The 12,596-nt window shown below is 46.5% G+C and overlaps 1 protein-coding gene across 1 annotated transcript; it reads left to right on the top strand.

The window, feature by feature from the left end:
- Positions 1-591: 591 nt before the first annotated feature.
- On the top strand, positions 592-6,942 carry ALAS1 (aminolevulinate, delta-, synthase 1). Its single transcript, XM_009587865.1, has 9 exons — positions 592-838; positions 1,806-1,961; positions 2,043-2,265; positions 2,752-2,936; positions 3,477-3,656; positions 3,861-4,025; positions 5,144-5,412; positions 5,899-6,061; positions 6,657-6,942. The coding sequence occupies exons 1-9, from the start codon at positions 592-594 to the stop codon at positions 6,815-6,817; spliced, it is 1,749 nt and encodes a 582-aa protein (XP_009586160.1). The 3' UTR covers positions 6,818-6,942.
- Positions 6,943-12,596: the final 5,654 nt, after the last annotated feature.

The raw sequence follows: 12,596 nt of genomic DNA, 5'->3' as shown, positions 1-12,596 counted from the left end.
TGGATCACGGGAGCTTTCCTAGGGACAGACCTAGTCGCCCTTAAGAAAAAAAAAATACCTATGCAGACATCGTATATCGCAGAAGGAAACTGCTGGAATGGGCAGCTCCGAGATAAGCGTTGCTTAATTCTTTAAATGTCTCTCGTAATTAAGCATGGGCACATATCAGAGACCGGCCTGTTAGGACGTCCTGCAGCGAGCTCTGGTTGGGGATCCGTGGTCCTGGATCGCGGAGCTGGGATTTCTCACGCTCGAGCGGCGCTCACCCCACCCGGTGACATTCCTTGGGGAATTCTTACTCTGGCACTCAGGGGAAAAGTTGAGGCTTGCAGCAGAGAAAGGACTGGTGGCTGAAAATAGCCAAACTTCTCAAAAGAAAATCTCCCCTTTGGGAGTGAGAGATTTTTTTTTTCCCCTCAAAGGGTACAGTGCTACATCTGGTATCTTAGATCGGATGCCCCTTGGGTGTTACTGGGGTTTTGTGCTTGTATAAATAAAATGTGACTGGTCAGTTAAATAGTTCTGAATGGCTTGTGCCAAATTAATTGCGAAGGTAATGGATAGAAAAGCTTAAGTCACTGTATTAAAATGATGACGCTGAAGTGCTTTCCTTTCTCCGCCCCCACCTCAGAGGCCAAAAATGCCAAAGAGGTGGCCCAGCAGAATACAGATGGATCTCAGCCACCTGCTGGCCACCCACCTGGTGGTGCTAGCCAGAGCACTGCTACCAAATGCCCATTCCTGGCAGCTCAGATGAATCCCAAGAACAGTAGTGTTTTCTGCAAAGCCAGCCTAGAACTCCAAGAGGATGTGCAGGAAATGCAGGCGGACAGGAAAGGTATGTATTCTGTGTGCTGAAGCGTTGATTCTTTCCAAGAGCTTCTGGTACCTGACTTTGCTTTAGAGTGTGCCAAGTCTAACAGTCACCACTTAAATTATGCAGGTAGGATTATGGAAGATTGCAATGAAAAGCTGTTGGGGAATGTAGGTGTTAGTGGCATACCTGCAATATTGTGCAGTGTTTCCCCTGGGTGATTTTGGTGCGGGAATACCGTATGCTGTATTTTGATACGCTGGCTCTAAATGTGTGAATTGAGCTGTCACGCACCCGAAGTGGATGCTTAGGACTGAAGAGAGCTTTACCAGGGTGCTAGTATAGACAAAGGTGGTATATCCAGAGATGGAAGAAACTGGGTTGAGGTACTATGCAAATACCAGCACAAATCCAAGCTGGAAAAGCAAACAAATGCTTTTTTTGGTTTGTGGAACTAAAGGGTGTTGGCTGGCTTGTAATCCTGATGCGGAAGGGCTGTACTTCAAAGGAAGGAACTTTTCACCAATATCAGTAAAGCCTTGCTCTCTGTCTCAGGAAGTTTATTTTACTTTTCTGTTTGTTTTCTGTGGCATAGTCTTAAAAAAAAATATGTATTAACTGAACAAAATGTTAGGAATGAAAAGGAAGTGGCTAACTTGAACTCTGCCTTCAGTTAAGTGTGTACCAACTCTTTCAGATAAATTCTGTAGCTGTATAGAGTGGGTTTCTGAGTCATGATGTACCAAATGTGTTGTAAGGAAATTACATGTTGTGTTGTCATTGAATAGCAAGGTTTTACTCTTGTCTCCTACAATGCAAAATTGTAAGCAGATAAAATAGTTGATCCTAACAGGGACACATGGATTCAGGCATGTGCTTCCTAAAGAATGTAGAGTTAGAGTTACTTAAAATGTTTGCTTTGCTGAACTCAACATACTTGATTTTGTTTCAAACTGATTAAGCTCACTGGAATTTATTACAATGTCTGAAGGTACAGAATTTGCCAAAATACCAACTACTTCCACAGTGAGGAACATTGAGACTGAGGGAGAAGAGTGGAGTGGCTTGCTCAGGAAGTTTAAGGATACTGTGCTGAAGCAAAGACCAGAAAGTGTCTCTCATCTGCTTCAGGATAACTTGCCAAAATGTAAGATTGTCTGGCAAAACCACCACAGGCCTGGTTTCTTGTGATTATTTCCTGTGTGCTTAAGTCTCTGTCTCATTTCAGCTGTATCCACCTTCCAGTATGATCAGTTCTTTGAGAAAAAGATAGATGAAAAGAAGAAGGATCACACTTACCGAGTATTCAAAACAGTGAACCGAAAGGCACAAATCTTTCCCATGGCAGACGACTATACTGATTCTCTAATCACCAAGAAAGAGGTGTCTGTTTGGTGCAGCAATGATTACCTGGGGATGAGTCGTCACCCTCGTGTCTGTGGAGCCGTTATGTGAGTAGTACCATATTCTTAAGAGGCAGCTTCAAGCTATAGTGGCCTGCAGAAGCTTTTGTGGGAAGGCTTTTGAGGAATTGATTTCTATACTGTGCTATGTAAGCCGCTTCTGGTATTATTCTTGGTATAATTAAGCTTACGCCTTCTCTTGAGCTGGGGTAGGTAACTTAGTATTTAGCTCCGGGGCTGCAGTATACCTGGCAGTCACCGACACTTCCTTGGATTTTCCTCAGAAGCCCCCAGATGTTACCAGATAAACTGGATGGTATATTGCAGCTGCACTTGGTAACTGATTTCTTAGCTTATCGGATTCCTGAGTTGTGCAGGTTGCTTAAAGACCTTAAACCTAACAGCTGTTTTTTGCAGCCAATTTCTTTTTAGAACAGTTCCGATTATGTACTAGAATGTACTTTTTGGCAATGATACTTTATTCATCTGTGTGCCGCGCTGTAATGCTAATGCCTCTCTTTGGGCCCTCTGTAGGGACACACTGAAACAACATGGTGCTGGAGCAGGAGGCACAAGAAATATTTCAGGAACAAGTAAATTTCATGTTGATTTGGAAAAAGAACTAGCTGATCTTCATGGAAAAGATGCAGCACTGTTGTTCTCATCTTGCTTTGTAGCCAATGACTCCACCCTCTTTACTCTAGCTAAGATGCTGCCAGGTGAGATCTCAAACTGCATCCCCTATTTACCACAAAAACACAACCCTGCCCTAAGCAGTTGGGAGTACATTTTACAAATGGCTACCCAAAGTGAGGATTCATCCTACTCGATCAGTATGGTTGGGGTTTTTTAATGCCATATTCAAATTATGTTCAACTCGTGCAAATTATAGTAGCAGCCTACTGAGATTGAGATCTAGGAACTGCAGAAGGCATTAGGCAAAATCACAGTCTTCTGCTCTTGCGTGTAAATTCCACTTTTAGCTCCCTCTCCGTCTCCCCAGAGAGAGAGAAAAAATATTAAGGACTTGGAAAAACCCTTCTGTATTTCCTTAAGCTCAAGTTTGTGTTAGTTTAAACACCTAAAATAAGCCTTAAATACTATTATTGCTTCATGACTTGTAACTTGCTCTTTTGATCAAGAGCATTACTTTCTAGAACATGCTACCCTTGCTACCTGAACACTTCCCATACTTAAAGCAATGCTGGGAATGAGTTAATGCTTTCTATACTTAAAGCATAATTGGGCTGTTTCCTCAGGCTGTGAGATCTACTCTGATTCTGGAAACCATGCCTCCATGATCCAGGGGATCCGAAACAGCAGGGTACCAAAACACATATTTCGCCATAACGATGTCAATCATCTTCGAGAACTATTGAAGAAGTCTGATCCGTCTACCCCTAAAATTGTTGCATTTGAAACTGTTCACTCAATGGATGGTAAGCTGACATCAAACGCTTCTCTCTCCTTCCAGTGCAGTTAGTGCTCAAATCATCTGTATTTTAGATCTAAAAGTGTACAGTGCTAGAGGGGTTTACATGAGAATAGTCTTTGGAAATGCCTAGTCTTTGGGGGTACTTCTGATGCTTATCCAAGCTGAGCACAGGGAATCCTAAACTGCCAGTCACTGCTTTGGTTCCTAGGTGCAGTCTGTCCTCTGGAAGAGCTGTGTGATGTGGCCCACGAGCATGGAGCAATCACTTTTGTGGATGAAGTGCATGCTGTGGGGCTGTATGGAGCTCGAGGTGGTGGTATAGGAGACCGGGATGGAATCATGCACAAGATGGACATCATCTCTGGAACACTTGGTATGCATGGCCTGGCACTCTTACAGAAGCTAAGGCAGCAAAGCTTCTGAGCAGCCGTATTAAGTGGGTTAACTCAAAATCAGTCTATTCAAATGAACTTGCTAAGGGCTGCTGGGGGCTAGGATTTTTCAAAAAGCCCAAAGGATTTAAGTATGCTCCACAGTTTGAAAAGCTTGTGTTAAGCTACTTACACTGCCTTACAAATCAGTTAAGGTAGCCTTTTTTTCTTTAAGCAAGCTAGCAAAAAGTCCTCCAGTGGCATATTATACAACTCAAGAATAAATTCAGGTGAGAATGCTAGTAGGGTAGTACTCTATATTTAGTAGTACTTAGTTCTTTTGTGTGAAATGGAGTGCTCCTAATCTAGAAACCTGAGATGGGGAGTTATGTAAAGAGATTTGGCAAGAAGTGAGGCAACTGCTATTATCTGAGTAGAATGCAGGCTTAGGAGTAACTTTACTGCTGCAAACTGGGAGGTTGTTTAAACAGCTTCCAAAACATAAATAAAATTTACCAGGGAAGTTCATAGCTTTGAAACTTACTTACAATCTTGGATTACAGCCTAATAAAAACAGCAGCATTCACCAGACACCCTAGTTCTACCCGTGGCTCTGTTGTGGTACCTGAACATCCCCCTGTGTTTGGAAAGGGGGACTGATACCGACCGCACAATAATCACAGTAACAACCTTGTGTGCTCCTTAGGAGCATAGGCTATTTCTAGCATCTCTGGAACAGATTATTTTAAATCTGCTGAGACTTAGTGTTGATCTCTTGGGGTCAGTACTGAAGTCTGTGCTTGATGATTGGGCTTAAGGTCTTCCCCGAAATCAAAACTTGAGTATTTGAGAGAGTCTTGAACTGTCCTTGCTGTGTAATAACTAGATCCATGTTATCAGATTGGCCTAAAAACAAAGCTGTAACATGTGCTAAGTAAATACAAGATTAGCCAGGGGCAGGGGGGGCTAGAATTGTTGCCTACCATGACTACATTAAGTATGTGGTCAAAATAACTCATTCATTCAAGTGAAAATAAAGAAAGGCTATAATACTTCAAGCCATTCTAGTGGGTGGAAGGAATAAGCTTGGTTGCCTTTTTTTTTTCCCCCCCCGCCTCAGGCAAAGCGTTTGGCTGTGTAGGAGGATACATCTCCAGTACAAGTTCTCTGATAGACACTGTTCGTTCATATGCTGCTGGCTTTATTTTCACAACGTCCCTGCCACCCATGCTCTTAGCTGGTGCCCTAGAATCCGTCCGAACTCTGAAGAGCGCAGAGGGGCAGGTTCTGAGGCGCCAGCACCAACGCAATGTGAAGCTTATGAGACAGATGCTTATGGATGCGGGGCTTCCTGTGGTGCACTGCCCCAGTCACATCATTCCAATAAGGGTGAGTACTTAGGATACTGTTGATGCAGGACTGTGGTGCCTGTTTTCCTGCCCGTAATCACATTACACTTTCAGGTACTAGTTAACATTCACAAAGTTCAAACCTGTCCTAGTATTCAGCAGTGATGTGCTAGGAGTCTGGCTTAAGTTGATCTCAGCCTGCTGTAACGGTTGTAAAGCAGAATGATAAAGCATACGAAACCCACAATCTAACAGTATACAGAAAGCAAGGAGACTGGTTACAAGCTAGGAAAAAGAAGAGTTCAGGTATAAACAGCTACCCACCTAGGCTGCAATGCTGTGCTTATGCCCAGAGGGCTCTACAGCACAAGCTTTTAGCTCTTCTTGCTGGTGTATATGCTATTTATAGTGGCACAAGGAAGACTAACTAGTCCTATTTGATTCTTGTGGCTAGCTAAGTTGGGCTGGCAGTTCTGTCACCTTGCTTATTTTGGTTGATCTTCTAAATTACAATTTTGAACTTAAGGTTGCAGATGCTGCTAAAAATACAGAGATCTGTGACAAGCTGATGAGCCAGCACAGCATCTATGTCCAAGCAATCAACTACCCCACAGTTCCCCGTGGAGAAGAGCTGCTACGTATTGCCCCTACGCCTCACCACACCCCTCAGATGATGAGTTACTTTCTCGGTAAGTGGATTCTTGCATCAGTGCAGTGAGAATATTGGGCTGTCTATGCAGTCTTTATACTAAAGATGAGACTAGGAAATACTTAAGTTTTAGATGTCACTAGCTGGACAGTGTCTTTCCGCTGCTGCAGCATACATACCACATACTTCTGCACTTAACCTGCTTTGAGCATGACGTGTGAAGGCCGGTGCACTGTGACCTGGAATAGAGTGTGCAAGGCCAGTGCAGTCCTGTACCCAGCCAGTTCTGTCTCAGCCACCTCTGCTGGGGCTCTGCTCATGTACTGTCCAAACCAATCTTCATTTGTTACGTGGGATCCAAAGAAATCTGCTGTCCTCAGCTGAGCTGCTAACCTGTCTTAAACATGGATCTGTCCAGGGAAAGTAGCTACTTCTTGATCCTGTCAGAAGAGGCAGTATGAGGATAGCTGAGACTTAGTTGCAGCCCAGTCACCTCACTCAAGAGGTAAACTATGTCACGGTGAATTCCTGTTATCCCTCCTCATTTGCTAGGAGAATAAGTATGCTGACACTTCTCTTTTGCTGCTTCTCTAAAGCAATCCACTGATCTTGATGAACTTTTCCCTTCCTACCAGAAAAACTGCTGGCTACATGGAAGGATGTTGGTCTGGAGCTGAAACCACATTCGTCAGCTGAATGCAACTTCTGTAGAAGACCCCTGCATTTTGAAATGATGAGTGAACGGGAAAGATCCTACTTCAGTGGCATGAGCAAACTAGTGTCTGTTAGCGCATGAAAGTAGTGGTGTTAGTTGTATTCTTGTCCAGTTCTAGTACCCAGTCAGTAGCATTTTTAAATTGCTTGATAAGTATTTTAATCATAGTTGAAGCACTAAGCTCTGAAAATAAATTTCTAGAGCCATTATGCCCAATTGTGTTTTTGTTTGCTTCTCTACTTATCTTCTGTAAGTGGAACTGAAGTGTCAGTAGTTGGAAAGGCATCTGGTGGAATAAAAAACAGTGGTCTACAGCTGAATGCCCTTCAGCTGAACTACTGCCTCTTCAATGAGCGTACATCGAAAGAACTTCAGTAGTGTTTACTGGTGTACTACAGGGATGGGTTTATTTTTATGAAAAGAGAAAATGGGTACTTATAGCTCCTCATGAGTTTCTACCTGAAAGCTTTTGAAAACATGCAGATATAGTGCTACACACACATATTTAAGCAAGAGTACACTATTTAAGAAATGCTGTATAATAAGCTTGCACCCATTTTTTTGGAGGCGGGCATTTAGAATGGGTTCTGCTAGGTGCTGTCTCCCTCTACTGCCATATTCTTCCTTTGTAGTTTTGTGCACAAGTATTCCCCCTCTGGTGTTCAGCATGGTGCTCACTATTAAGAGGAAAAAAGTGCTAATGGGATTTAATAAATGGTATTTTATGACTGCTTGATAGTTAGAAAACCAAGGTGGCAGGGTGGTGTGGTGGCTGGGAAAGGAGGGCACGTTTACCACTGTGCAGGTGGTAGATGCAAGTTGCTTCTGGCTGCCTGTCTCTTCAAGTCTGCACGGTCTGTTTTCCAGTGCACTCAGAGCTAGACTGAAAACGGGGTAAAAACTGCTTATCAGTAAGCAATCTAATGATTCAGGTCTTTGACAGAAGTCATTGTAAGAGAATATCAGTGCTGCTTTTGCAGCCCCTCTGAAAACTTAGGCCTGTTCCCTAATTGCCATGCTATTTCATGCTTTCATGAATAGCAAGGGCATGCTTTGAACAGGGGGAAGTAATTTTGTGGGTGTATACATGTACTCAGAGGTCAATATTGACATGAAGTCTAGAGCAAAGCACTGAACTGCTTCCTTCATGTACAGGCATGTCCAGTAACTGCTACAGTCTAGCTTTCACAAGTCATTGAACAGCCACTCTGTGCAAGGTACTCTTGTTTTCTGGATGTAACAAGTCAACCTCCTGACACTGCCTATTGCTGTTAGAGGCGTGCTGTGAAGCTCCCGTGAGGGGTCCATTGTCATACAGCCACACGTTGGGGAGATAGAAGCCCAAGTGCAAGCAAAGTCATTAGCTCCATCAGTTGGAAGTCCCTGCTCATTTAAGCATGCACTGAAGCACACTGCTATTCTCAGAATTCCTAGCAAAATACTTGACTTCCCAAGCAATCAAGCTACTCTTTAAAAGGCACTTGCCAGCCAGTCAAGTGGTTGCTGCCTCTGTCACATGCAGGTGTTCTGCAGGAGGGAGGAAACTACCCACCATCAGGCTATAGCATTAACAGGTTGTAGCATTAGCTCTGTTGCTAAACAAGGCAGTTTATGAAGTGGCATGCTCAAACCCACCACCAGACCATTGTATATGCAAGTAGTTGCATCCCTGTTCAAGCGGATTAGCTTTCACTCGCTGTGACATTATCCTGATCTTACCAAGGCAAGTTCAGTGCTACTCAAGGAAAAATACTGTGCCACACCCTGACTTCTTTGCCTAGCCGTGAACAGTTTGTGGCCAAAGACTGGATGAGTATGCATCTCCATTGCAGAGCTTTTCTCATTATATATTATGTTAAATTACTACATTAACTTGAGACATCAAGTAAAAAGCCACAGATCCTACATCAACCTTTCCTAGAACAGTGTCCCTAACACCATAACATGCCTTCAATGCCATTCCGTACTGCTGGCATAAGCAACCAATGTGTGGGGGGGGGGGGAACACATGACATGTTGACTAATATATAGCCATAATCTGACAGTACAAGGTTACTTGCATTTCTAGTTTCTTCACTGAAAGCATTCAGAATTGGCCCAGTGTATTTTCCATACCAGTTAATATGCCCAATTTTTCCTTCTAGCTTTTATAGTCCCCACTACACATTCTGTATTGCAAAGAAGAAATAAGACGCAGAAAGGGTACTGGCTGTCAGAAATCTCCAACATGATTCCAAATTAGTTGCAGGAGAGAACCAAATCCTAAGATTCAAAGCTAGCAATCTTTGAAATGATAGGAGCCCAAATAACCTTGTCACATGGCAATTGGTGCCTCCACACCAATTAACGTTAGATGTGACAAGTTACCTTAAGTTCAAGCAAGGGTGTGAAAGCAGAACCAGTGCGCATTAAGAGGCGAGCAGAAGTCCATCACTTAACTGCAAAAGAAAGACAAATCCAATGACACAGAAAGGAAAAATTTTCCCCAATGAAAAGGACAAAGAATGAAAAAACAAACACATTGTTTCCCAGCAAACAAAACTTGAATGGTGGTTGCATAACGAGGGATGGTTATGTAAGCTTTAGTTTGGTTTCTGGAAAAATAATAGAGGCAGTAATCAGTAAAAGATGTTTAAAGTCTGAGACAAATGGTCCATGGCAGTGGCAGAGTAAGCAAGCAAGAACGCAGCTGTAAAGCCACTGCTGACACTTTGGGGCAAAAATGAATCATCTAGTTGAACGTTGCATAGCCCTCAGCTCATACCCTCCTCCATTTCTCAACCTATTTACACAACAGAGAAACCCCCGGCAGTACAGGGGAAGCGAAAACATCCCAAGTGCAAACAGTAGCACGCATTCCCCGTCCCTGGGAGCAGGCATCAGGATGGTGCTCTTCCTACCACGGCCAGGACCAGGTGCTAGGCTAGGCAGGCTGTGGTGTCTCCCATTCCCTCGCTCCCTCCTCTACCCTAGCTGCGGCACAGTCCCATTAGCAGAGCTGCTAAAATTCATTAAGCTTTTGGGGGCCTTGGTTTTCTGCCAAGCCCCTCGCTGCGTGCCGTAGGTGGTTGGGTATAACCCGTGGGTTCAGCCCAGAAGGAAGAAACCAGCATCACGAGCTCGTGACCTTCGTTTCTTTAGGGAACTGGACTAAAAATAGCCCATCAGGCTGGGGTCAGCTTCTCCTGCCGGCAGGACTTAGCCACAGGAGAGGGAGGATGCTGTCACGGCTGCCGGGCTGTGCGCACCCGCTGCCGCGTGCTGCACGAGACGTTCATTTGCCTTATCCAGCCCCAGCTGCCCCTTGCTGAAACACACTCCTGCGGGGAAATCAATGCCCTGAAAACCATTCCCAGTGCCTGCTCTCACTGCTGTTGCTGCTTTCAGCCATTAAGTCCATGCTGTTTCCTAGCCAGCAATAGTAGAAATAATAATACTACTACTAATAATAACAGCAATAATAATAATAGGAGCATTATTTACACCACCAGATTCACAGCCCTTTTATCCCTGGTGCCTTGCACCCATTTACTTTAGGGCACATCTCTCGCACTGCGGCCTCTCAGCCCCTGCTTGGTCTCCCAGCACTCACGTTTAGCAGGGTTTCTCTCCTGGCACAGAGAGGACCACACAGCCTGTTTCTGCCCCCCACGCCAGGGCTTTAAAAGCCCCATGAGCTCCCTGATACTTGCAGGTCAGGAAAGGGGCTTCTGCCTGGTAATGGGTATTTTAGAGCCCACGCTGGTAGTTCACCATGTGCATTTCCCTTGGGGTGTGTTCAGCCCCCAAAAGACCTTTCTTCTCCTGCTCCCAAAAAACAAACAAACCCATGCTTTACTTCCCTTAAAAATCCAGGGTGAACTTTTGCTCCCCGCAGGACCCACTGCCTCTCACAGGCTCAGGATGGATGCACACAGCGGGTCTCAATCTAAACACCGGCAGCATGACCAAATAACTGCATCACAAGTCCGAATCTCCTCCTTTTCTTGTATTCACATGGGCCACCTAGCTACAGATCAGCCTGCAATACTTGCTTTTAGATAATATAATATTGGCTAAGCCTTAAATCATAGGGAATGACTGCTCATACCCCTGCCTGGAGGGACAGATGGCAAGAAGACAGACATGGTGTTTTAGGCAGAAACAAGCTGTTAATGCACAGAAACATCCAAGGGATCAGAGATCTTAAGACCTGCCCTTCTCCCAGATCCATCACACCGAGCAGAAGGTGGCAACCAAGTCCCACTGCCTGGGGTTTTCCCTGACCTCCAGCAGAGCCTGATCTGCTGCTGATGCTCCCCAGGGAGGCGCCAGGTTTTACAGGTGGGGAGAAGCCGCCCTTCCTGACCATACCTCCTCCTCCTCATCCTCCAGCAAGAGCCATTCCCCTGGTTCTCCATCCCAGCGAGGGGTTGCAAAGGGATGCTTCAGCCACAGACCTCCCACCCCCCTACATGGGGGTCCCGCCGGCCCCAGCACCAGAGCCCTCCCTTGCCTGCCTCTTTTGGCAGCCTCTGCACAGAAAACTCCACTTCTAGGCAGACCTGGGGTGGGGAGCACGGCAGGGGAAGAGTGGGGACTGAGGAGGAAATGCCCATGCTTGCTGCTCCCCAGGGAAGAGCAGGAGGGAGCTCCTTGCAAAGGGGATTGCAAACAGGTCCCCTGCCAGCAGCTGGGATGGGGGACGCACACGGGGACTCACTGCAAACTGCCATAGTTCGGGCATATAAATCACTCTCATCCAGGGAGACAGATCTGGGAAACACCAGCCGGGCTGCAGCTAGTGCTGGCACAAGGCACTGAAGCAAGGGTAGCCCCTGGCCCAGAGCCACTAGCCCAGCACCAGCATGGCTGGGCTTCAGGTTATTTAGGATGCCCAGCCACCCTCCAGCCTCGTCATCCCCAGGCTAGGTCAGGCTGCCTCCTCTCCACCCACCCCCCAGGCTTGCACGGTCCTGGGGGGCTGATCCTGGATACACTTACCCCCTTGAGTAAATATCCTTTCACTCCTTACTGCTCCTACACCCTCCTCCCTGCCGGCTGCCATCCCCCCGGGCAGGGTTCTACGCAGGGCACCAGCTCTTGAGAGGGCGAGGGCTCGTCTCCCCATCCCGTGGGCACCTGTGGTTTCACAGCCCGGCTGCCAGGCGGCTCTTCCAATTCACACGTTTGGTTTACAACCAGGTGTAACTCCTTTGCAACCCCTCCACTTCAGCTCTTGGCGGAGCAGAAGCCGGAGGATTTTCTCCTCTGAGATTTTGCCCTTTGCACTTTTCCACCCGGGAATCCAGTAGGGAAAAGCATCCCGGTCCCATCCTTTCCCCTGCGTCTCGTTTGCCGTAGGGCCTGTGAGCCCTCGTTTGCGAGCCCTAACAAACCTGAGCGCTTGGGCTGGCTGCGGGGGTGCTCAGCCACGTCCATCTGCAGCTGCCTCCTCTTCCAGAAGCTGGCTGGGCCCTGCTCTCCCTCCCCGGCTGGGCAAATGCCACCCAAATGGGGTGGCCTTGTCCCCCGGTACACGTGCCCCGAGGTGGCACCAGAGGCTGCTGACCAACCCTGGCTTTCCCATGCATCAGCTCAAACCCCAGAGCTTTGGGTACGCAGCAGAGGAGACTTTTTTAGCTCAAACCTTAAAAAGAAAGAGGGGGGTTGATTCCTCACGTGTATGCGGCCTGTAGGGACGCGGGGAGGCAGCAGCCTGGTTTGCGAGAGCTTTAATTGCCCCGAGAATTGCCGGGTGTTGAGCTGGGGTTGGCTTTGTGACCCTCTTTCCAAAGGGAACCCGGCACACGTGATGGTCGGTGCTCTGCCCGCAAGTTGTTCGGCTCCGCTCCTCCCCCTGCACCGCTTCAGCACCCTC

Source organism: Fulmarus glacialis, unplaced genomic scaffold (genome assembly GCF_000690835.1).
Source record: "Fulmarus glacialis isolate BGI_N327 unplaced genomic scaffold, ASM69083v1 scaffold36590, whole genome shotgun sequence".
Classification (NCBI taxonomy): domain Eukaryota; kingdom Metazoa; phylum Chordata; class Aves; order Procellariiformes; family Procellariidae; genus Fulmarus; species Fulmarus glacialis.
Note: the sequence above shows the minus strand (reverse complement) of the source record. Positions and strands in the feature narration are given on the sequence as shown.